Source organism: Salmo salar, chromosome ssa02, assembly GCF_905237065.1.
Source record: "Salmo salar chromosome ssa02, Ssal_v3.1, whole genome shotgun sequence".
NCBI classification, from domain to species: domain Eukaryota; kingdom Metazoa; phylum Chordata; class Actinopteri; order Salmoniformes; family Salmonidae; genus Salmo; species Salmo salar.
The window spans coordinates 61,483,861-61,508,396 of record NC_059443.1 but is presented as its reverse complement, the minus strand read 5'-3'; the positions used below and the strand labels follow the sequence as shown (position 1 = coordinate 61,508,396).

The 24,536-nt window shown below is 42.0% G+C and overlaps 1 protein-coding gene across 2 annotated transcripts; it reads left to right on the top strand.

Annotated features, from left to right (window-relative positions):
• The first annotated feature begins 2,642 nt into the window (after positions 1-2,642).
• LOC106588744 (solute carrier family 2, facilitated glucose transporter member 9) lies at positions 2,643-23,808 on the top strand. Of its 2 annotated transcripts, none has more exons than XM_014178075.2 (12): positions 2,643-3,044; positions 6,775-6,873; positions 11,090-11,250; positions 12,809-12,933; positions 13,593-13,738; positions 15,303-15,435; positions 15,929-16,116; positions 19,625-19,735; positions 20,352-20,453; positions 20,736-20,796; positions 22,470-22,597; positions 22,838-23,808. In XM_014178075.2, the coding sequence occupies exons 1-12, from the start codon at positions 2,964-2,966 to the stop codon at positions 23,084-23,086; spliced, it is 1,584 nt and encodes a 527-aa protein (XP_014033550.1). In that variant the 5' UTR covers positions 2,643-2,963; the 3' UTR covers positions 23,087-23,808. The 2 variants fall into 2 exon arrangements, with proteins under 2 accessions (XP_014033550.1, XP_014033560.1); XM_014178085.2 differs by lacking the exon at positions 2,643-3,044 and adding an exon at positions 3,161-3,279.
• Positions 23,809-24,536: the final 728 nt, after the last annotated feature.

Sequence of the window (24,536 nt, the reverse complement as noted above, 5' to 3'; positions counted from 1 at the left end):
ACCTCACACGTGGTTGACCTGACCGGATGCCTCTCTGAGAACTGTCGAACAAATAGTAGAGCTGAGTCATGTGCGACTCATCCCAGTGAGGTTGCTGTGTCCAATGGGCACTCAACAGAGGCATCCTGCTGAGAGTCGTGAGTGAGGATCTGATTGGTTGACTGTCAAACTGTCAACAACAGACTACTCTCATGAGCAGACCTGAGACGGCTGGTGAGGTGGAGGACGTCGGTAATGCAGGGCTCTCGCTTTGAGGTCGTTGGGTAAGAATAGGTTTTTTAGAGTGACTGTGCGAGATAGGTGTTGGAAATCAGGCCGTTGCTATTAGACACTAGACTAAATAAGATAATTTAGAAATGAACAAACAAACAAATGAATGACTCCTAAGAAACAATCCATAAGTGAAAACTTCACAGGTGCTATTGCTGTTGGCTTGAGGGACTAAAATCACAACATAACAAGGTAGAGGTTTTGTAGACAGTAGAGCAGGCCATCTCAGTGAGTTTCACTATAGCCCGTTAATGTGACACTTAGTCTGACAGCAGACCCTAATGACCTAGTGTGAAGATCTCATGGTGGTGGACTGGTCACTGTCCTAAGACTGTATATTTTTAATGACACATAGCTAAAGACAGTCACAAATATTACATTTGATCTGGCCTCATATCTTTTATGAATAACTGAAGAGGGTGCTTACTGTATTTAGGCCTACTGTGCAAACAATACAGGATTACATCACAATCATAACATACAGTACCAGTCAAAAGTTTGGTCACACCTACTCATTCAAGTTCTACATTGTAGAATAATAGTAAAGACATCACAACTTTTAAATAACACATGGAATCATGTGGTAACTAAAAAAAAGTGTTAAACAAATATATATTTTAGATTTTAAATTCTTCAAAGTAGCCACCCTTTGCCTTGATGACAACTTTGCAAACTCTTGGCATTTTCTCAACCAGCTTCTTGAGGTAGTCACTGGAATGCTTTTCCAACCGTCTTGAAGGAGATCCCACATATGCAGAGCACTTGTTGACTGCTTTTCCTTCACTCTGACGTCCAACTTATCCCAAACCATCTCAATTGGGTTGAGTGATTGTGGAGGCCAGGTCATCACTCTCCTTCTTGATCAAATTGCCCTTACACAGCCTGGAGGTGTGTTTTGGGTCATTGTCCTGAGGAAAAACAAATGATAGTCCCACTAAGCGCAAACCAGATGGGATGGCGTATCGCTGCAGAATGCTGTGGTAGCCATGCTGGTTAAGTGTGCCGTGAATTCTAAATAAAGCACTGACAGTGTCACCAGCAAAGCACCCCCACACCATCATTCCTCCTCCTCCTCCATGTTTCACAGTGGGAACCACACATGCGGAGATCATCTGTTCACCTAGTCTGCATCTCACAAAGACACGGCTGTTGGAACCAAAAATCTTAAATTTGGACTCCAGAGCAAAGGACAGTTTTCCACCGATCTAATGTCCATTGCTCGGGTTTCTTGGCCGAAGCAAGTCTCTTATTATTATTGGCATCCTTTAGTAGTGGTTTCTTTGCAGCAATTCAACCATGAAGGCCTGATTCACACAGTCTCCTCTGAACAGTTCATGTTGAGATGTGTCTGTTACTTGAACTTCATGAAGCATTTATTTGGGCTGCAATCTGAGGTGCAGTTAACTGCCAATTTCTGAGGCTGGTAACTCTACTGAACTTATCCTCTGCAGCAGCGGTAACTCTGGGTCTTCCTTTCCTGTGGCGGTCCTCATGAGAGCTAGTTTCATCATAGCGCTTGATGGTTTTTGCGACTACACTTAGAAACTTTCAAAGTTCTTGAAATGTTCCGGATTGACTGACCTTCACGTCTTAAAGTAATGACGGACTGTCGTTTCTCTTTGCTTATTTGAGCTGTTCTTGCCATAATATGGACTTGGTCTTTTACCAAATAGGGCAATACCAACCCTACCTTGTCACAACACAACTGATTGCCTCAAACACATTAAGAAGGAAAGAAATTCCACAAATTAACTTTTAACAAGACACCTGTTAATTGAACCGCCTTCCAGGGGACTACCTCATTAAGCTGATTTTAGAATCTTATGAGTGTGCAAAACTGTCATCATGGCAAAGGGTGGCTAATTTGAAGAATCTCAAATATAAAACATATTTTGTTTTGTTTAAGCCTTTTTTGGTTACTACATGATTCCATATGTGTTTTTTCATAGTCTGGATGTCTTCACTATTATTCTACAATGTAGACAATAGTAAAATAAACAAAAACCCTGCAATGAGTATGTGTCCAAACATTTGACTGGTACTGTACATGAATTGTGATATACTACAATACTGTTAGGAACACAAGCATTTCGCTACCCCCGCAGTAACATCTGCTAAATATGTGTATGTAACCAATAACATTTGATTTAATTTGATACATTAAATGATATGTATAATAGGCTAGCCTATCTACAATGTTTGTGAATCAGTGTGTCACGTATACTCCCTCTCCGGCCTCTAGGTCATCAGGCTGCTGATTATCCCGCACACCTGCACCTCATGACACTCACCTGGACTCCATCACCTCCTTGATTATCTTCCCTATATCTGTCACTCCCCTTGGTTCTTTCCTCAGGGGTTATTGACTCTGTTTTCATATTGGTGCATTTATTTATTACAACACTTACTCCGTGAGCTGGCTTCCTGACTCTCAGCACACTTGTTACAGTGTCTACTGAATGACAATTTGAGAATGATGTATAGCCTAAATGTATGAAGGACATTGTAGAGTGTAGGCCTTTAATGGTGTTTCTTTTTTTACAATAATACACTTTAGACTAGTAAGAAGCATTGTTGTCCTTTTTAGGTCTTTTTTTTCAATGCACTTATGAGTCTTACCTCCAGTCGGTTTTGGTCAGAAGGCTCTTAACACACTAACAGAGGCAAAGGAGGCAAAGCTGATTGAATTCACTATGGTAGTCGCCCTCGCCTTGGAGAGTCACGCTGACAACCATCATGTGACGGCCTGCAGTCTGTCAAGCAGAACCGAGGAGGTTGGTTAGCTACTGGGAGGGACCTGTAGGCTTTGTGCTCTGCGGATTGGTAGGCAGGAGCTTTCACAACTTCTCAATTATGTCAGTCATCAAAACCCGCCTGTGGTATAAAAAATATTGTAGGATTAACATTCCTTTCTCTTAAAACTGCAACGAAAACCCAGGGGAGCATTTATTGATGAGTTCATAGATGGCAGAGGAAGTGTTATTAGCAGGAGATGGGAAATATGTTGGGGTAAGTGTTGATTCTGGTTTAATAATTGGCTTATTGATGATTCCTCTAGATTTTTGTTTATTTCATACAAAGACTGACTAGATTTTCTTTCATCGCTTTTTCTAACATAGTTGTGCCTTCTCTACAAGTATGTCACTTTTTCCATTTTTATAGGGAATATGAGATCTTCAATGTGTAGTGTAACTGGCTTTCAATATATTTTTGATCCTTAAAAGCATGCTTGCCATTTCCCTTTGATGGCCATATATGGTAGGCTACAAATATGGCTTATATACAGTATGGCTTACTTTCAGATTTTTTTTATGTATATGATGGCATGGCAAAGGTGTTGGCCTATTGTAGTGGACTTCAAACCCTAGCCCAATACACATTACTGTGCATAAGTTGTAGCATACAGTGCATTCAGCTGCGTGGTTTAAACCTCTCCGCATTCATCTCTCAGCCAGTGCCTTCAATTCACTAAGGAATGCAGCTCATGTAGACCAGCTAAAGCATCAGAACATCTAAACTGCTGCAACTTTAGCTTATATGTGGATACCTAGTCACTGAGACTTTTAATGGAAACAAATGTGTTTTTAAGGTAGTTAAAGCCTCTTATGAACTTCAATACAAGCCACTGAATCCAGGCTTGTCAGAAGACTAGAGCGACCTATTGGATGTTACAATGCTGCATTGTCTCTTTTTGGCCGTTTTCATGTGTGGTTGTCTGTTAGTCTCTCCCGCTGGCCCTTTTTAAGAAGATTGAATTAGGTTCCTAGGCTAGCCATGCTCCACTATGCCTTTTATTGTTCAGCCTAACTTCTCTGAAATCAGGGCCTTGTCTGCCTGTTTGTTTTTACGATGATCGCAAGATAGAGGAAGCCTCAAAACTACGTGAGTGGTAGGCCCTAAAGTGTTTGAGTGATCTTTATAGACATTTACATTTACATTTAAGTCATTTAGCAGACGCTCTTATCCAGAGCGACTTACAAATTGGCAGTTTAGACAAGGACAGCTTTTGTTTTGGATTGAGCTCCATATCTGATCTATGTTAATACATTTACATCAGGATGTTTTGAGTCTTTGAAATCTATACGGAACTATCAAATGGCCCTGGGTACTTTGTTTACACTCGTCTATTCATTCACTCAATATAAATATTAGTATATCTTTGTAACCATGCTATAGGCTGTACACCTGTTGTGGAGCTGTAGCCTATCATATCCAGATCATTATTTTAGCTCTTGTCCTTGTGTTCTTGTTGTACTATGCCTCCACCATTCACCCCCATACCTATAGTCCACAGCTGACTTTCCCAAAAGCAATATGGCAGCTTCTGTTGCTTTCTGCTGTACTCCTGGTGAGGTTTGGTTAAGTTTGGTTAGTAGGGTATAGTTAAATCCTCTCAGCTACTGACCCTGTGTACAAGGGGTGTCATTTAAGCTGGCTGTGCTGGAATTCAGCATCTGGACAGGGGGCTAAGTTCAGGCAGGGCTTCTGACTACTACACCACCCCCAGGAATACAATAACACAGTACTTCTACTTAGCCTAGTATGTCTCAGTTTATGCAGAGCCGTCATGCCCATTGGGGCACGGGCACGTGCCCCCTCAGATTTTTCCTGTTTTAAAATGACAAAATATATTTTTAGTTTTTGTGTTTCTCTGTAATGCTACTAGCCACCTAGATATGTTATGAAGTTTGGCTTTAGCTAGCCCAGCTACAGTAGGTTCCCAATCTCCCAACCTTATAGCTAGCTATCAAGAAGCCATTGCAGGCCATCAATCAAGTTTGTGTAGTTAGCTTATATGCTGACATAAAGATTCTGGTAGTTATTGGTCCTAGTAGCGTACTCTGATTCTGTCCCACTCTGAATAATAGAATAGAGTTTGGCCTTGTAAAGGGATTTTCTGTCAACTTTACATTTAGATTACATTTTTTAATTGAACTGTCAAGTTTGTCCATAACCAATTCTAGATGTTTATAGTTTTTACAACTGTCTGTAGTGTTATTTTATTTTTTTTAAACTTTTCCTCAAGCCTTTTCTTGCTACACCAGGTTGGGAAAAAAACAAACACATGAAAATGTGTACAGTAATTCTGTATTTGGCAGGTGGTAGCTGAGTAGCTTCCAACTGATTCGAGGGTTGGACCAATTCCAGCAGGCTGACTAACCAGGGCTGTATTCATTCATGCAACAGATTAATAAAAACGTTTTTCAACCGAGAAAGAACAACTATTCTTATTGGACAAGTCCAGGTTGTCCCTCCCTTTCTCAATCCATTATCTTCTGTTTCGTGCCCAATGAACATGACCCAGGTCCGGCCAAGGTACAGTACAGCTCTCCTTGTCCCAGACAGTATCCAACCCATACCCTATTTATGATGTATTAAACGCTTGTACATGCGAAATCATGTACTAATCTCATAATTCCATACTAATCCGGCCACAGATAGAATTGAAATGGACCATTTCGGACTCTGACACCCGTATACACTATGCTGTCATTGTATAGTGGCACTAATCTCGGCACCCAAATCTTGCATGCCAGCCAGGTACTCGATTTGTCACAAGTCTATCACAAGGCTATAGCAACACACTTTGTGGCAGCGGTTGTTAAAGTAGCCTAGTAGCAGTAAAAGTTGTGTACTTCACTTAATTGCTTGCATTGCAGATATGTTTATCCAGAACTGATCTATGACGTGTAACCTACTGTTTAATGCTCATATCAATAATACTATACTGTAAGCGTTGTAGTGTAGCTCCATTCAGGTTAGCTTCCCTATGAAAACTGGTTCTGTACATCACAGAAAGCTGTTATGTTGACAGGTTGATTTTTAAATCATCAATAAGCATAATGAACTATGGTTATGTATGTTTTCTATTGAAATGCCCAATGACCTGTTTTTGTAGTATTTACAGTCAGTTTGTACTGTTCTCTCTAACACTTAGGCCTACACCACATGACTCCATTAATGAAACGATCATAGATATATGGGTCAGAAATTGTGCTATCTAGAATCTAAAATGCTTACTCTGCTGTCCCCATTGGAGAACCCTTTGAAGAACCCCTTTTGGTTCCAGGTAGAACCCTTTTGGGCGCCGTGTAGTACCCTTTCCACAGTGGGGTCTATATGGAACCCAAAAGGGTTCTACCTGGAACCAAAAAGGATTATCCTATTGGGACAGCCAAATAATCCTTTTGGATCCCTTTTTTCTAAGAGTGTATTTAGGACCCTGAGTTTTACCTGATAACCAGGGCCTAGGGGTTTTCCTGGTCAGTATATGTGCTCAGAAAAAACCCTGGTCATATTGTATGATAAAATGATCCAATTGTTATCAGATGTCTTGAATGTTTCTCATCAGGTTTTGCAGTGTTCCTACTTCCTACAGGTGTAGGATCTTAATTTGACTAGTTTCTCACATCAGGAAAATAATCCTGGAGCAACAGGATGATCAAATGAAGACCCTACACCTGTATAGCATCTCCTAATGTTGTCATCTTTTCCTTCCTCTAGTCTCTCACCAAGTCGCTGCTGGCCGTGGCTTTCCTGGCCTCGTTCGGTAGCTCCATGCTCTATGGCTACAACCTGGCCGTGGTCAACTCTCCTGCAGAGGTAGGAGGCACCATAGTAATGCAGTAAGACACTGCAGGCCCACATGCACTGAAATGGTTGTGAACAGGGAAATATACAATTTCAGTGAGATGCATACATACAGTCAACAGGAATAGGCCTATTGTGAATATACAGACTCCATGACTGAATGTATCCTTTTTATGAGTACATATGTACTGTAGTTAGTGGAATATAACAGGAGCTACACAAACTAAGACACCATATGTATTGTATAGGTTTACCACCATGAGTATTCTGTTCACGCCGTGTTACTACTCTCCTCGCATCTAGAGTCATGGGAGTAGTGTAAAATTGCTGATCTGGGGTCATTTTTGCATTTTCCCCACTATTGGTTAACGTTTACATTAGGGGAGGGGAAGCTGATCCTACGTCTGTACCCAGGGGAAACTTCACCCGTGAGCCGAGCCATGAGTCTTGTCGCCTGATTTCCTGGTTGTGGTAGATTTGTTTTGACCTGGATGGTTGAACCGGTTCAGTGTGAACTGTGTCAATTCAGTCAGCCATGGTAAATCAGCCTCACATTAGACCGTGTTATTTCCACAATGGGAACGGTTGACGTTGTAAGGCCTGCTACTGCAGAGCTTTTCCATCTTAGACTTGGATAGTGATCTCATAAGCTAAATTGATTTGTCTAAGGGAGACAAAATGGCGTCATAAAAACATAACACACAGTGGCCATTGACGTGTACTTCCATAGACAATATAATCGCACATTTCCACAGCGACTATTGCTATTAGAATCTGAAGTTGAATCAGCCCAGTGTCTCTGGGTTAGAGATGACGGTGATGAGTATGACGTGTCTCTTGTCTAACTCCCATTAGACAGCTCTGCAAGCGCTATGAATTTTAATGTTCTCCCGTTACGGCCAGTATGTTAGAAAAAAAAAAAAGGTCTAAGTAAAAATGTACAAGCAACATTTTCGGCACCTCCAATGTATTCAGCTGACTTCTGACTTCTGCATCGCATTAATGAGTGATTTACATTGGAGGTGACGAATAGGCATTTTTTTCGGTTGCTTGTACATGGGGGAAAAAAAAAATACGTTTTATTGTCACACAGTGAATTTGGAGTTTTTACAGGGTCAGCCATAGTAGATTTTCGGCTCAGGTATTAGAACCAGCGACCTTTTGGTTACTGGCCCAACGCTCGAACCGCTAGGCTAAGCACCGCTGGCCGCTTGCAGAGCTGTCTAATGGGAGTTTGAATCTGAGTTTCCTGGGCGTTAAAGAAGAGACGCATCATACTCCTCTCTAACCCACAGACACCTGGGCAAATCGGGCCATACATGACGCATTGTTGCACGATAAGATGAGTGAAAATGCTACCACCTCCCTGTCTCAAGGATACCTGATGTTACTGTTCTTGTGGTTGTTGTTGTTGATGATGATGACAGGGTTGTTTTCCTTTAGTGATGGATATTGCAATGTTTTTCATTTCAATCCCATTGTCAAATCTGTCCACGCCCTCTTCTTACAACCATTTTAGGAATGTTTATCGATTACATCCCTGTCACACAATCCCTTGCTCCAATTGTTGGTTCCCTCCTTTCATTGTCCTTGCTTCAAATTCCCCAGTGGACATGCAGTATAATTAGAAATTTGCACGGCTCCAACTCAACCCAGTCTTTCACGTCTGGAAAACAAGCAGGATAAACTGGCCGACACTTCACCAACAAATCTTTTGGCACTAATGTGGAAGTCATGTGGGGAATCAGGACCATCAATGACCTTCTTTCCTGCCAAATGGGTTGTCACGAGACTGTAGTGTCCATTCACAGACCTGGGTTCAAATACGATTTGAAATCTTTCAAATACTTTGCCCGCTTGTTTTACTCTACCCGGATTGTCAGATGAGTGAGTTTAGCACTTTTGGAACGATTCTATTGTGCCAGGCAAGCTCAATCAAGCCCAGCTTACATGTTTGAAATGATTTCGAATAGTATTTGAACCCAGGTCTGTCTCTTACACTGAGTTGTATTCTGCTGCTATGTTTCAGCTAAGGCTAGGGAGAGGCAGAGATAAAATGAATTAATTACATAATAGTAACACCACGCTGATTCTGAGACAATAACGTCATTAGAGAAGGAGAGGCCAGTATTAGAAAGAGGACAGGAAAGGCCCTGGAATATAACTGAGAGGTACACTCTAAGAAAAAAAGGGTTCCAAAAAGGTTATTTGGCTGTCCCCATAGGAGAACTCTTTTCGGTTCCAGGTAGAACCCTTTTGGGTTCAATGTAGAACCCTCTGTAGAAAGGGTTCTACATGGAACCTAAAATGGTTCTACCTGCAACCAAAAATAATTTTTCAAAGGGTTATTTTATGGGGACAGCCAAATAACCCTTTTAGGCTCTAGATAGCCCCCCCCCAAGTGTATAGTCACATGGAAGACTAGGATGTGGTATATTTGACTTCATAATGTGTAATTTTTCCCCAAAAGGGAGAGGATTCATTCTTTCTCCTACATTATGATCCAAAAACCCTCCATTGACTCAATCAGAAAAAATGTGTCATCTGCTTTATCAAAGGGCCAGCTAAAGGATATCTGTCAGTCAGTTTTAAAGGGAGAGCACCCAAACAAGTGTTTACATTTACGTCATTTAGCAGACGCTCTTATCCACAGCGACTTACAAATTGGTGCATTCACCTTATGATATCCAGTGGAACAACCACTTTACAATAGTACATCTATATATTTTTTTTTTGGGGGGGGTTAGAAGGATTACTATATCCCAGGTATTCCTTAAAGAGGTGTGATCAACACTTTGGTGGTACTGTACATGACGTGTGTGTGGTAGATTCACCTATACAGTATACTGCATGTATTTTTGGAACAGCATTGCGTGCAAACCTCAAACATTGTGTTACTTTAAATAAGGAAGGGGTGTTACTTTAAATAAGGAAGTTGAGTAACATAAGTCTGTCAGTATACTGTACATTAGGCTATGAGCTCACTAATCGGATTTGACTTCAACTTACAGCCAAGTGATTTAAGCCATTCAACTCAATGAGTCTGTAATGGTCGGTTGTTACCTTGTTCTCTGGCCCTTCCTGACCTCTGTTCTGATGTCAGATGACAGCGTTTAAGCCCCCATTGTCATAATTGTATTATAGTGCATAGCCAGGCGTACAGTGCATTCGGAAAGTATTCAGACCCCTTGGCTTTTTCCACATTTTATGTTACAGCCTTATTCTAACATTTATTAAATAAATACAAATTCTCATACCCCATAATGACAAAACAAAAGTTTTTTTTTTTTAAATGTTTAAATCTATAAAAATTGTTTAAAAAAAATACCTCAAGTATTCAGACACTATACTCAGTACTTTGTTGAAGCACCTTTGGCAGTGATTACACCCTCGAGTCTTTTGGGCTGCTGTATCATAATAAAATGTGGAAAAAGTGAAGGGGTCTGAATACTTTCCGAATGCACTGTATATACCTTCACTGAAATTGAGAGAATTGATTTTCCTTCATAATCTCTCTTAAAAGGGAACGAAAATGCTGCAGACAAATATAACGATGCCAAAAGACACATGTAAATAGTTAGAAAATAAAGGCCTGGGTATTGTCTGTTGATCCCATCACTTCTAGACTCTATTGTCTTGATATAACTTCCTTATCTACATTCTACCCTTTCTCCTGCTCCTCGCCTCTCAGACTGAAAAACAGCTTCTATGTACCATCTCAAGGCCATCAGACTGCTAAACAGCAATCAGTAACTCAGAAAAGGCTGCTGCCTACTTTGAGACCCAATCACTGGCCACTTTGATGAATGGATCATTAGTCACTTTAAACAATGCCACTCTAAATGATGCCACTTTAATAATGTTTACATATCTTACATTACTCATATCACATGTATATACTGTATTTGATAACCATCTATTGCACCTTGCCTATGCCGCTCGGCCATCGCTCATCCATATACTTACATGTACATATTCTCATTCACCCCTTTAGATTTGTGTGTATTAGGTAGTTGTTGGGGAATTGTTAGATATTACTGCACTGCCGGAACTAGAAGCACAAGCATCTCGCTACACTCGCATTAACATCTGCTAACCATGTGTATGTGACCAATAAAATGTGATTTGATGAAGCAGCTTTAGAACCAGACAATGGTGTCTGCGTCTAGCAATTTCTTCTGACTTGACATGGTATCTACGGTGTGTTTGACTCTTCCTCCTCTCCCAGTACATCAAGGCATTCTATAACCAGACGATGGTAGCAAGGACCGGGACGGGTCTGGATGACAAGAAGCTTACGTTGTTCTACTCCGTCACCGTGTCTGTGTTTGCCATCGGGGGCATGGCGGGCAGCCTCATGGTGGGCATACTAGTCACCAGATTTGGAAGGTAAGACTTAGCCCCAAGTCATAGACTTGCCCCTCCAGCCATAAATAACGTCATTGACATAATAAAAAGCATGAGCTGGCGCACACCCAGAGAAAATGATTTAGTGTAGTGGTGCTGACTAACAGAATAAACTGTAAGCTATGGAAATAAAGAGTCGAACCGTCCATATCTATAACCTCCCAGTCATTTATTTGGTAAAAAGAACCCACCAACGTTGCGCCATCACTGTGCCTTCTTCAGGGTAATGTCATGAATGTTTGAACCAGGTTATGTATAAAAACAGTGCAATTGCGTGGTCGCAATATTGAAGATGGCTTAATGAGATCTGACCTGCCCACTCAGACACTCTTCACACCCATTCCAAACGGGAACTACAAATGTGGATCATGTGCACAGTGCAATAGCACTACAAAACATCCTTCTTCAGACACCCACATACAGGTCGAAAAATCCCTGTTAGGGGTATCATCTCATGCAAGACCAAGGGAGTAATCCATCATCACCTGTACATGTGGGAAAGCCTACGTAGGACAAACGAAAAGACAATTAAAACCATGCATAGCTGAACACTGCAGCTCAATCAGGTGTGAGAACACTGACTATCCTGTAGCAGCTCACATTGTTGAAGCTAACCATCCCATCTCCTCAAATACACAGGCATTGAGCATGTTGCTCTACCAAGGAGAGGAGGTAACATGGAGATCCTACTACTACAGAGGGAGGTTACCCAATCAATTACTGGGAGGTTATACATATGGAGTGTGCGACTCTGTTTTTATAACGCCATTGACATAACATCATTGACATAACGTCATTGACTGATCAGTAAACAACTAAATGACAGTCACATTCGTCTCTGACCACTCTTGTTGGCGCAAGTGCCTCAATGTCTACACCCCCTTGAACTTTTTTCACATTTTGCTGCCTTAAAATTCAATCTAAAAATGGATTAAAATATATTTTCCTATAGATCGACACAACCTACTCCACATTTTCAAAGTGGAAGAAAGTTCTAGAACATTTTATGGAAGCACCTTTGGCAGCCATAACAGCTGTGAATCATTTAGAAAAAGATTCTGTCTACTTTGCACAACTCTTAGGAGAACATATTGTATATTCATTGTTTTTGGTCAAAATTGCTCAAGCTCATTAAATTTGGTTGGGAATCATTGATGGGCAGCAATATTCAAACCTTGAGTAAGTTGTTAGATGTGTATGGAAAAAAAGGCAGCAGAATGTGAGAAGTTCAAGGTGTGTACAATTTCTACAGGCACTGTAATGTCAATGTAACTAATGTCAATGATTTTTGTGAAAATGGGGGGGGAAGGAAAAGAAGTTAATGGTAAACTGGTCAAACATCTAAAACTATTGATTTACTCTGTAGAAAATGATATATGTTGGAAATCATTCAGACATTTTATGCATACTTACGCTACATCTCTTTGCGTTACAAGTCCGTACATTTAAATTCGGTGTGAGGCTATTGTTCTAGTATGTTGAAGCCAATGGTTTAAGGTTTGTAGAAGGTTTCTCAGGCTGATTGTCCTGCTGTCTTCAGGAAAGGGACCCTGGTGAGAATCACGTGTCTGGTGTTTATAGCTGGAGCCTTCATGGGCTTCAGCAGGACCTTCGGCTCTCCAGAGATGATCATTGTTGGACGCTTCATCACAGGGGTACACTCAGGTAATGCAGTAACAGAGAATAATACCATTATGTCCGACCGTTTTTAACATGTTGAGTAAGGATTAGGAAACACTATTTGAGGGGGTAATCATAAGGCATTCATAACACATACTGTACGGAACTTGACACCTGACGCAAGTACGGATAGGCATCTCCCTCTCTCTACCGCACCTGCTGTCTCAACCTCTGAATGCTCGGCTATGAACAGCCAACTGACATTTACTCCTGAGGTGCAGACCTGTTGCACCCTCTATAACCACTGTGATTATTATTTGACCCTAGCCTTAATGACCATGTACTCTTATCTCCATCCGGCACAGCCAGAAGACTGGCCACCCCTCAGAGCCTGATTCCTCTCTAGGTTTCTTCCTAGGTTCCTGCCTTTCTAGGGAGTTTTTCCTAGCCACCGTGCTTCTACATCTGCATTGCTTGCTGTTTGGAGTTTTAGGCTGGGTTTTCGCTGATGTAAAAAGGGCTTTAAATGAATACATTTGATATATGCATTTCTGTGTGTTGGGTTTTACTTATCTGAATGAATCAGGGCTTCTTTCTGTTGCTCTACAACACATTCAGCTCTTATCAGCAACAATGCTAGCTGTAAGGGTAACTGCTAATACTGAACCTGATCTGTGTAATGTCCATATCCCCCCTCCCTCCAGGTATCTCTCTGAGTGTGGTGCCAATGTACCTGGGGGAGATAGCACCTAAGAACCTGCGAGGCTTCCTGGGCCTCGTGCCTAGCATCTTTATCTGTCTAGGAGTCTTCATCGCTCAGATCCTGGGTCTACATGAACTACTGGGAAAGGTGCAGTAAAATCTTATCCTTAACATCCGAGTTCATAGTTAATCTTTGTTGGTCTTTTCTTTGGCGTAAATAGATAAAGAACTTTTGGTGAGGTAAAGACAAACGAAATGTAACCTCTTAAACTCTGACGCCCTCTGGTGGCATTTTCTAAACCTTGCATAATATTGTATACTACCCTCATTAAGTACATTTCGGTTTCCAAACTATAAATCCTATAAACACATGCTAAAAACTGTGGGATTCTGATAAAGGTGAAAAAAATTAAACCGAGCCCGAGATGCAGCAGTTTTTTTTTCTTCGTTTTTTTTCTTCAAGGAGGGGGGGGATGGGGAATAAGACATGAAAGGCTTGAAATAAAATGTCACCAATTACTGTTCCCAAAAAAGATGTATATATTTTAAATAATGGTGGCACTCATGCACACCATTACATGCACACCAAACATGCACACATTTCCATAGGAACACAGCCATTTTAAAAGCGTAGGGCTTGTGCAAAGTTCCATGCCTTCCTTTTTCGTATTACAGGAATTATATGCATATGAAGAGAAAAATGAAGTCTCTACCTATCCATTGATGTAAATATATCCCCTGTCTGATTCCTAGTTCGTGCACTAGATACGAGAACACATGATGTCTCATGGCCACATGAAACCAGTTGCGTCTGGTTAGGGTAGTGAGTCACTGTTCCAAAATGGCTGAACGGATTTTCAAATCTGACATCTTAAAATTAACCTAGCAATCAAAAATAAGACACAAACAAGTGAAGAAACTTCTAAATTATTTTCCCATTCACTATTCCTATTGTAAATGAGAGAGTTTAAGGATGCATGTGGAGGATGCATACAAGGTAATGTGGATAGAGAAAGAAATTCATTGCTTTATATTGACCATCCTTTCCATGCATACTAAATGTTTGCACTTTTGGTGACTTGACCTAGATTGCATACTCTTTGAATATGTCCATGATATATGGCCTTTATGGGGGGCGGTGGTGGGGGGGAGAGATTCTTATGACATTGCCAGCAGTAAGATTTTAGTTCAATTTCCAAAAAGACAATGGCTATGTCTTTCAAATGATGTCACACTATTTTCTGACCTATTTATTTAAAGAATGTGGGGGGTAGTACCCCCCCCAACTTTCCGGGCCCTGTACCGGGCCCAAATCAACTGCTCAGAGTTTAACAGAATAAACTCACCCTGTGACGTGCTGGTGAGGCCTAAACATTGGAGGTATATTAAAAGTACTCTGCAATGAGAGAAGAGTATGTGACATTCATTTTATTCCAGACTTTTCTTTGGAGAAATGATATCCTCCTCTCAAGGCAGAACTATCAAGGAATGTGATCTGAATAAATGTGCAGTGTGTCCCAGTTCTACAGTAATCAGATCAGTCAATAGTATCGACCCACGTGGTAGACTCATTTTTTACGGTCTCCATTCAGCAGACTATTTGGCTGCTTTTTATTCCAGAGTTCCTACCTTCAAACGTTTATCTTTTTTTTAAGGAACTCATATTGACATCTTGCTGACCCTATATCCTTTGGCCTCTAACCCCTCAACAGGAAGAGCACTGGCCCCTCTTCCTGTCTCTGGTGGTGATCCCCACCATGTTCCAGCTGATGCTGTTGCCATGGTTCCCAGAGAGCCCGCGGTACCTGCTAATAGAGAAGAGGAATGTCCACGCCACCATCACAGGTGAGGAGGCTCCGTCCATTAGGAGGATATAGTTGATCGTTTTTTCTTTGCTTGGCACGTAGAGTAGACTGTAAAAGACCTGAATTGCTATTGTAAGGAGTATTATATGAAGAGATGCAGATTTTCTGTTTGTTCGTTTTTTGGGGGAAAGCTGTAACCACAGACCAATACAACAAAGACTGGTATTTCAATACTGTCCATACTGTATACAACCCTAGCTGTGCTGTACTCATTTACATTTAAGTCATTTAGCAGACGCTCTTATCCAGAGCGACTTACAAATTGGTGCAGTCACCTTATGATATCCAGTGGAACAACCACTTTACAATAGTGCATCTAAATCTTTTAAGGGGGGGTTAGAAGGATTACTTAATCCTATCCCAGGTATTCCTTAAAGAGGTGGGGTTTCAGGTGTCTCCGGAAGGTGGTGGTTGACTCCGCTGTCCTGGCGTCGTGAGGGAGCAAGTCTAGTAAAGTGAAATTCTCTCCCCAGCTCTGAAGTGGTACCGGTCCAAAGTGAACATCCAGGCAGAGATCGATGAGATGCAGGAGGAACAGCGGTCCATGTCCTCGGTCCAGACCGTCTCGGTCATCGGTCTGCTGAAGGACCGGAGCGTCCGATGGCAGGTCATCACTATAGTGGTGGTCAATATCGGCATGCAGCTGTCTGGTATCGACGCGGTGGGTCTGTGTGTGTTTGTCCATACATTCATGCATACATGCAGGAGAGAGTGTGTCCCTGTGTGTGTGGATACACCATATGCCCCTATCACCACCACTATATACACTGCTCAAAAAAATAAAGGGAACACTTAAACAACACAGTGTAACTCCAAGTCAATCACACTTCTGTGAAATCAAACTGTCCACTTAGGAAGCAACTCTGATTGACAATAAATTTCACATGCTGTTGTGCAAATGTAATAGACAACAGGTGGAAATTATAGGCAATTAGCAAGACACCCCCAATAAAGGAATGGTTCTGCAGGTGGGGACCACAGACCACTTCTCAGTTCCTATGCTTCCTGGCTGATGTTTTGGTCACTTTTGAATGCTGGCGGTGCTTTCACTCTAGTGGTAGCATGAGACGGAGTCTACAACCCACACAAGTGGCTAAGGTAGTGCAGCTCATCCAGGATGGCACATCAATGCGAGCTGTGGCAAGAAGGTGTCTGTCAGCGTAGTGTCCAGAGCATGGAGGCGCTACCAGGAGACAGGCCAGTACATCAGGAGACGTGGAGGAGGCCGTAGGAGGGCAACAACCCAGCAGCAGGACCGTTACCTCCGCCTTTGTGCAAGGAGGAGCAGGAGAAGCACTGCCAGAGCCCTGCAAAATGACCTCCAGCAGGCCACAAATGTGCATGTGTCTGCTCAAACGGTCAGAAACAGACTCCATGAGGGTGGTATGAGGGCCCGACCTCCACAGGTGGGGGTTGTGCTTACAGGCCAACACCGTGCAGGATGTTTGGCATTTGCCAGAGAACACCAAGATTGGCAAATTCGCCACTGGCGCCCTGTGCTCTTCACAGATGAAAGCAGGTTCACACTGAGCACGTGACAGACGTGACAGAGTCTGGAGACGCCGTGGAGAACGTTCTGCTGCCTGCAACATCCTCCAGCATGACCGGTTTGGAGGTGGGTCAGTCATTTCTTTGGGGGGCCGCACAGCCCTCCATGTGCTCGCCAGAGGTAGCCTGACTGCCATTAGGTACCGAGATGAGATCCTCAGACCCCTTGTGAGACCATATGCTGGTGCGGTTGGCCCTGGGTTCCTCCTAATGCAAGACAATGCTAGACATCATGTGGCTGGAGTGTGTCAGCAGTTCCTGCAAGAGGAAGGCATTGATGCTATGGACTGGCCCGCCCGTTCCCCAGACCTGAATCCAATTGAGCACATCTGGGACATCATGTCTTGCTCCATCCACCAACGTCACGTTGCACCACAGACAGTCCAGGTGTTGGCGGATGCTTTAGTCCAGGTCTGGGAGGAGATCCCTCAGGAGACCATCCGCCACCTCATCAGGAGCATGCCCAGGCATTGTAAGGAGGTCATACAGGCACGTGGAGGCCACACACACTACTGAGCCTCATTTTGACTTGTTTTAAGGACATTACATCAAAGTTGGATCAGCCTGTAGTGTGGTTTTCCACTTTAATTTTGAGTGTGACTCCAAATCCAGACCTCCATGGGTTGATAAATTGGATTTCCATTGATTATTTTTGTGTGATTTTGTTGTCAGCACATTCAACTATGTAAAGAAAAAAGTATTTAACAAGATTATTTCTTTCATTCAGATCTAGGATGTGTTGTTTAAGTGTTCCCTTTATTTTTTTGAGCAGTATATTACAGCCTCACTTAGAACCACTGGTGCTGAGTGACAAAGCAGGGGCACGCCTCATTACTGTACAATACACCCTAGACACACAGGTCCTCATTACTGTACAATACACCCTAGACACACACACTGGTCCTCATTACTGTACAATACACCCTAGACACACACACTGGTCCTCATTACTGTACAATACACCCTAGACACACACACACTGGTCCTCATTACTGTACAATACACCCTAGACACACACACACTGGTCCTCATTACTGTACAATACACCCTAGACACACACACACTGGTCCTCATTCCTGTACAATACACCCTAGACACACACACACTGGTCCTCATTACTGTACAATCCACCCTAGACACACACACACTGGTCCTCATTACTGTACAATCCACCCTAGACACACACACACTGGTCCTCATTACTGTACAATACACCCTAGACACACACACACTGGTCCTCATTACTGTACAATACACCCTAGACACACACACACTGGTCCTCATTACTGTACAATACACCCTAGACACACACACACTGGTCCTCATTACTGTACAATACACCCTAGACACACACACACTGGTCCTCATTACTGTACAATACACACACGACACACACACTGGTCCTTATTACTGTACAATACACACACGACACACACACTGGTCCTTATTACTGTACAATACACACACGACACACACACACTGGTCCTTATTACTGTACAATACACACACGACACACACACACTGGTCCTCATTACTGTACAATACACCCTAGACACACACACTGGTCCTCATTACTGTACAATACACCCTAGACACACACACTGGTCCTCATTACTGTACAATACACCCTAGACACACACACTGGTCCTCATTACTGTACAATACACCCTAGACACACACACTGGTCCTCATTACTGTACAATACACCCTAGACACACACACTGGTCCTCATTACTGTACAATACACCCTAGACACACACACACACACACTGGTCCTTATTACTGTACAATACACACACACACACTGGTCCTCGTGACATGGGCCCTTGGCCCTTCAGCACCATGTGGATAAGCACTGGTGTACATGGTCTCATGCTGGTCCCCATTTCACAGCACGGCCACGCTATGCTGCTTTCTACTGTCGCAGCTGTTCCAGACACGGAGCACAACAGCTCTAACGGGATGTCAAAGAACCCCAATGTCCACCTTTTTAAATTCCGAGGAGGTCTTTGCAACCCATTTCCTGCTTGGTAATACTAGATTCTAGAAGTCCAATCAGAATTCTACACAGGGACGGGCAAATACCAGTGTGTGGATGTAACATATATTTCCATGAGTGGGTGGGAAAATCCATGTATGTGTATGAATGGTTACTGAAACCAACTGCATTTCATCTACTTTTCCTGATCTTGTCTGTATTAGAGGATGTGTGTTGTAGTGAAGTATGACGAATGAGATAATGACATTCATTCATTTCACTGGGAATACTATAAGACAACGTTGACATGCTGGACCACAGTATTGATTAAATATATCTGATTTGACAGATGGGATTTAGGATGGTCATGACAGCAATTATGATGAATCACCCATGAATAATAAAAGCTTCAGAATGACCATTAGCTGAACGTTGCACATTTGTTTAGCCAGGTTAAAACAGACGGTCATGTTTTAATATGTACACTCAGTTACTAATGTTGCTGTCGATGAGGTAAGCGCTGTACAGCCCAGAACAATGGAGTATTCAAAGAACAATGCAACAAATATGTAGTCCTACAGTATGTTTATTCAACAATGTACATAGTTCAGCTACTGATCTACAGCTCTCTCTCTCTCTTCAGATCTGGTTCTATACCAACACCATCTTTGAGAATGCAGGTATCCCAGTCCCTCAGATCCAGTACACCACGGTTGGAACCGGAGCCATCGAAGTTATCGCTGGATGCGTAGGGGTAAGCAAGCTGTCATTGGATTACTGTGAGCACAACAGCTGAGCATGCTAGCTTAGCCTGGTTCACCAGACTGAAAACTGCTCTCATAGGTGAGTGAAGCATTCAGTCTGGTTTAACCAGGCTAACATTAGCTAGCCTACTCTAGTCGGAGGTGTTATTATTGTCTGGTGGTAATACTCACTTCCACACTCCTTTTGGACAAGCCTGTACCTTAGCTATAAGGCCCTCAGGAACTGTTAAGCATATATCCACTGAGATACTATAGTCAAACCACTGCTATATTATATACAGTAAATGATGTATACATTCTATACAGTACAGCTCTGGTTTAGACCATGTCTGTCCCAAATGGCACACTATTCCCTATACATCCCCCTTTGGGCCCTGGTCAAAAGTAGTGCACTATAAAGGAAATGGGGTGTCATTTGGGATGCATCCCATGACTACAGTTTCTAAAGAGACTTATAGGTCAGTGGACATACTACTGGGTGCTGAGCTATTTCAAGAAACAGTCTCTGGGTAGCAGTTGGCCATTTTTCCCATGCAGAAGCATAACATTGACATGTTAAGTCGTTGGCCAATAGATATAACTTGTTCTCCTTTGTCCCGCCTCCAGTGCTTCACCATTGAACGGCTGGGCAGAAGACCTCTGATGATTGGTGGATTCACCTTCATGGGAATTTGCTGTGCAGGGATCACACTCTCCCTCATGTTCCAGGTATGTTCATCTACCCATGAATCTTCCTCTATAGACACAGGTCTAGGATCAGTTCACCAGACCTGGAATTCTGCATTTTCTGTGAAGAGAATCTGATTTCAGGTCAGTTTATAGAAGAACAATGCAATCTTCATTCTCTTTGTTGATATTTACTGTCTCCGTGTCTTTGACTGTCTCTTTAATGAGTATAATCAGTAACCAGTCAGTATTATTTGTAATGTAATGACTGTCCTATGGTCTCTGATAATGACTGTCCTATGCTTCCATTCGCTGCCCATTAAGTCCCACTACATCAGTGTTGCCTGCGTGGTGGGGATCATCGCTGGCTTCTGTATAGGACCAGGTAAGACATCTACCCTGGTGGTCTGCTTGTTTGTTTATCTCGGTCTCTGTTTCTCTCCTTCAAAACAAGGTTCTATACTCAGGATGTATATCTCTCTCAATAGAAGAGTGGGTACTTCCTCTTTTAGCACAAGGGGCTATAATGCTACTCTAAGAAGTACATGAAAGTTATTTAGCAGATGCTGTGATCCAGAGAAACTATGGTTAAGTGTCTTTCTCAAGGACACATCAACAGACTTTTCACCAAGTTGGCTCAGGGATTCGAACCAGCAACATTACAGTTACTGACCCAATACTCTTAACCTCTAGGATACCTATAGCACTTTGAACGTTCCACTTTTTCCAATAGACACAGCCTGATATTTTCTAACTAGGAAACACTGCTCTCTGGTGGTGGAATATAGAAGTGCTCTAGGAAAGGCAGCCAAAACTCCCCCCACTGTTTACCCAACAAAAATACCTACTCTATTGCATTTCATTAATCCACTAAATGAGGAAATCATAATTGCCACGGTAACAGGAACATCCATTCTTACACCCATTTGTTTGGGGCTCGTCGGATGAACGCAACAGTTTATTAGAATGTTGATGGTGGCTATAAGCATGATGAATTAGACCAACACTAGTTTACATAATGTAATCCGTCAAGCAGGCAAAATCCATACATCAAGCTCAGATGAGGATTTTCTGTTTGCCGCAATTAGATTTTCAATGGCTCATTGTTCATAATGAATATTTTGGTGTGTGTGTGATGAATATGCCTCCTTGAGACAAACTTCCATAAACAATGTGAAGGAGCTCATACTTAGTACTGCAGATGTAGACAAATTGCAGAGCCCTACTTATTGACTATTATCAAGCCTTCTCCCCATGTCATTATCATGCTCAAATAATGAGGACTTAACTTGACACGTTCATTAGGCTTTTTCTAATGTATTATTCCTCATTCATAATATCTCTCATTTCTAACCATGATGAATTAGATATTAAGAGCAATGAAACCGTCTATAGATTCTACATATTATAGAGTTAACGTTTTGAGATACAGATGTAGAACCTTAATTTGATCACTCTTTTGTTGCAGAGAATTTTCAGATGAGCTTCGTGACTTACATAAGTTCACAGAAAACCCACACTAACACATGGTTATATTAACAATATTGTACTTTTCTGGTAGCCTACTTTTGGCCAGCTAATAGCCTAACCACCAATCAGGCAATATAATGGACTAAATGTTAAAATCCTGTTGCTGCAGGATTATTTGGCTGTGACAATACGGATCAAATTAAGATCATCTGTCTTACACCGATGGAATATAATGGTGGTTTCAATCCTCAATGTACCATCTTTACTCTAATGTCTTGCTGTTATCAATATCAGTGGTTTGATAGTTTGCCCAACTTCACATGTGACTATAACTAGTAGCCAATGATGTGATTCTATCATGGCTTGAAAAGTATATTTTTGTAGACTATGGCTATGTTCACACATTCTGATATTTGTTTCACTAATTGTTCTTTTGACCAATCAGATCTTATCACATCAGATATTTTTCACGAGTTGATCTGCTTGGTCAAAAGACCAGTTAGTGGAAAAATGATCAGAGTTGGGTTGCCTGTCTAAATGCAGCCAATGTGTCTCATTGTCTGTGTGTCTCTCTCTGTCCCTGTGTAGCTGGAGTACCCTTCCTGATTACAGCAGAGCTGTTTAAACAGTCCCATCGTCCGGCTGCCTACACCGTGGCTGGATGCCTCAACTGGCTGTCCAACTTCACCATCGGCTTTGTCTTCCCCTTCCTACAGGTCAGAACTACTGGCCTATAATTACACCTGTACACACGTTTTACCGCTGCATGTTGGCATTTTAGTCGTGCCTTTTTCGCGACAGCTCCCTATTCCCTCAAACTCATCTGTAGTAGTATAGTAGCAAATGTTTTTATTAAATAAGTGCCATCGTGTGAAGATCCAATTCGCATTGTGTTCTGTTACTGTTCCCTCTAATCAATTCAATTCATTCAACCAACAACTCTTTCCACCCCCCAGATGTCAGCAGGGGCCTACTGCTATCTGGTGTTCTTCGGCGTGTGCATGGCAGTGGCGGCCTACGTCTTCTTCATCGTCCCCGAGACCAAGAACAAGACATTTGTGGAGATCAGCCAGATGTTTGCGGCCAGGAACGGCATGCTGGAGGAGGAGAGCAGCGAGCTGGGCATCGCTAAAAACCTCAAACTAGCCAAGACGAACGGCTATGGTGCCGTCGACCTGGAGTACGAAGTGATAGAGAAGAAGTAGGGAAAGGGAGAGAGCGATAGAGATGTCAGTAGTCTTAAGGTGTCTCCCCTCTTCATCTGCACTGATCTGAAAACACCCCATTGGGCACAAACGTCAGTTAAACATCTATTTTTGATTTCCATTTGGTTGAGTTGTCCACTAACATGAAGTCAATGTGAAATCAACATAAAATATCACCATGCCATTGGCTTTAGGTTAAAAGTTAGTTGAAAAAAAAGGCAAAATTCCCTTCTTGCAAATCCAATTAGTTTCCCACATTGATTCAACGTCATCACACTGAATTTATTTGTTAAAATGATGTGGAAACAACGTTGACTCAACCAGTTTTTGCCCAGTGGGACAGAATAGGTGAAAGCAATGTGGTGGAATTGGTGGACTTTGTCTGCACTAACTGGGCAGGGAAAAGCGAATCAAAATAGATGATTTTCCTTTATTATTCAGTATTTAATTTCGTTCTTCTGAATCTGTGTTCATGGTTTACAGACACCTGTGTCAGTCTACCACTACAAAACCCCTTATGTAAGAGCTCTATGAGATGTCTGGTGTTTAACATTTTCTCAATGGCGTCTACGTTTATGTCCATATCTATGTAAATGAAAGATTTCTGTCAAATGTTATCTCCATACCGTTCTAAAATGTAACATTTTAATGTTACCAGTTGTACAGTAACCTACATTGACTCTATGTATTGTTTGGAAGTCAGCACATCTACAACCATTAGACTTCACTCTCCTCTCCGTTTATATGTGCCTCTCTTTCCGGGAATCACGCTGACAGTCTTTTCTCAATCTGGCTGAAAACCTTTCCTACAATGTACAGTATAGAGCGAATGTATTTATTTATTGACACAGCAACAGTATCCTATGAATGCAGTATCTGAATTTACCCTTTTACTGATCACTGGTTTTGACAGAAAATGAGGCCAGTCCACATCATGTGAATGGTATAGTTTTAGAAACATTATCAGGTGTTAATGCCTTAACATATTCATAGCACATTATGGTGCTATGATCCCTTATAAGGCTTCATAACAAGGTGCTCCAAGTGTTACTGTTTGCTCATGTTTACCTTGCTTAGCTGAAGAGAGAACCAATAACTTGAGCTTGCTTGTTTGTTTTGTTCTTCTCTCTTTTGCGAAAGAGTTTGTAAATGTGGCTACTGTAGTAGGCATTCCATATTCCGAGGCAGGATGTTTTATATATCGTACATGTTAAACAGATCTGCACAAGAAAGTGTGTAGGAGGATATATACAGTATACACTGAGTGTACAAAACATTAGGAACACCTTCCTAATATTGAGTTGCACCCTCTTTTGCCATCTCAACAAGCCTCAATTCGTGGGGGCAAGGACTCTACAAGGTGTCGAAAGCGTTCCACATGGATGCTGGCCCATGTTGATCTAATGCTTCCCACAGTTGTGTCAAGTTGTCTGGATGTCCTTTGGGTGGT

What these genes read in the sequence shown, in the direction of transcription:
- LOC106588744 (XM_014178075.2), top strand. Translation starts at nt 2,964, where the DNA reads ATGGTAGTCGCCCTCGCCTTGGAGAGTCACGCTGACAACCATCATGTG. An exon ending in CATCACAGGGGTACACTCAG is followed by an intron (nt 12,934 to 13,592) that starts GTAATGCAGTAA and finishes CCCTCCCTCCAG; the next exon opens with GTATCTCTCTGAGTGTGGTG. An exon ending in TACATGAACTACTGGGAAAG is followed by an intron (nt 13,739 to 15,302) that starts GTGCAGTAAAAT and finishes ACCCCTCAACAG; the next exon opens with GAAGAGCACTGGCCCCTCTT.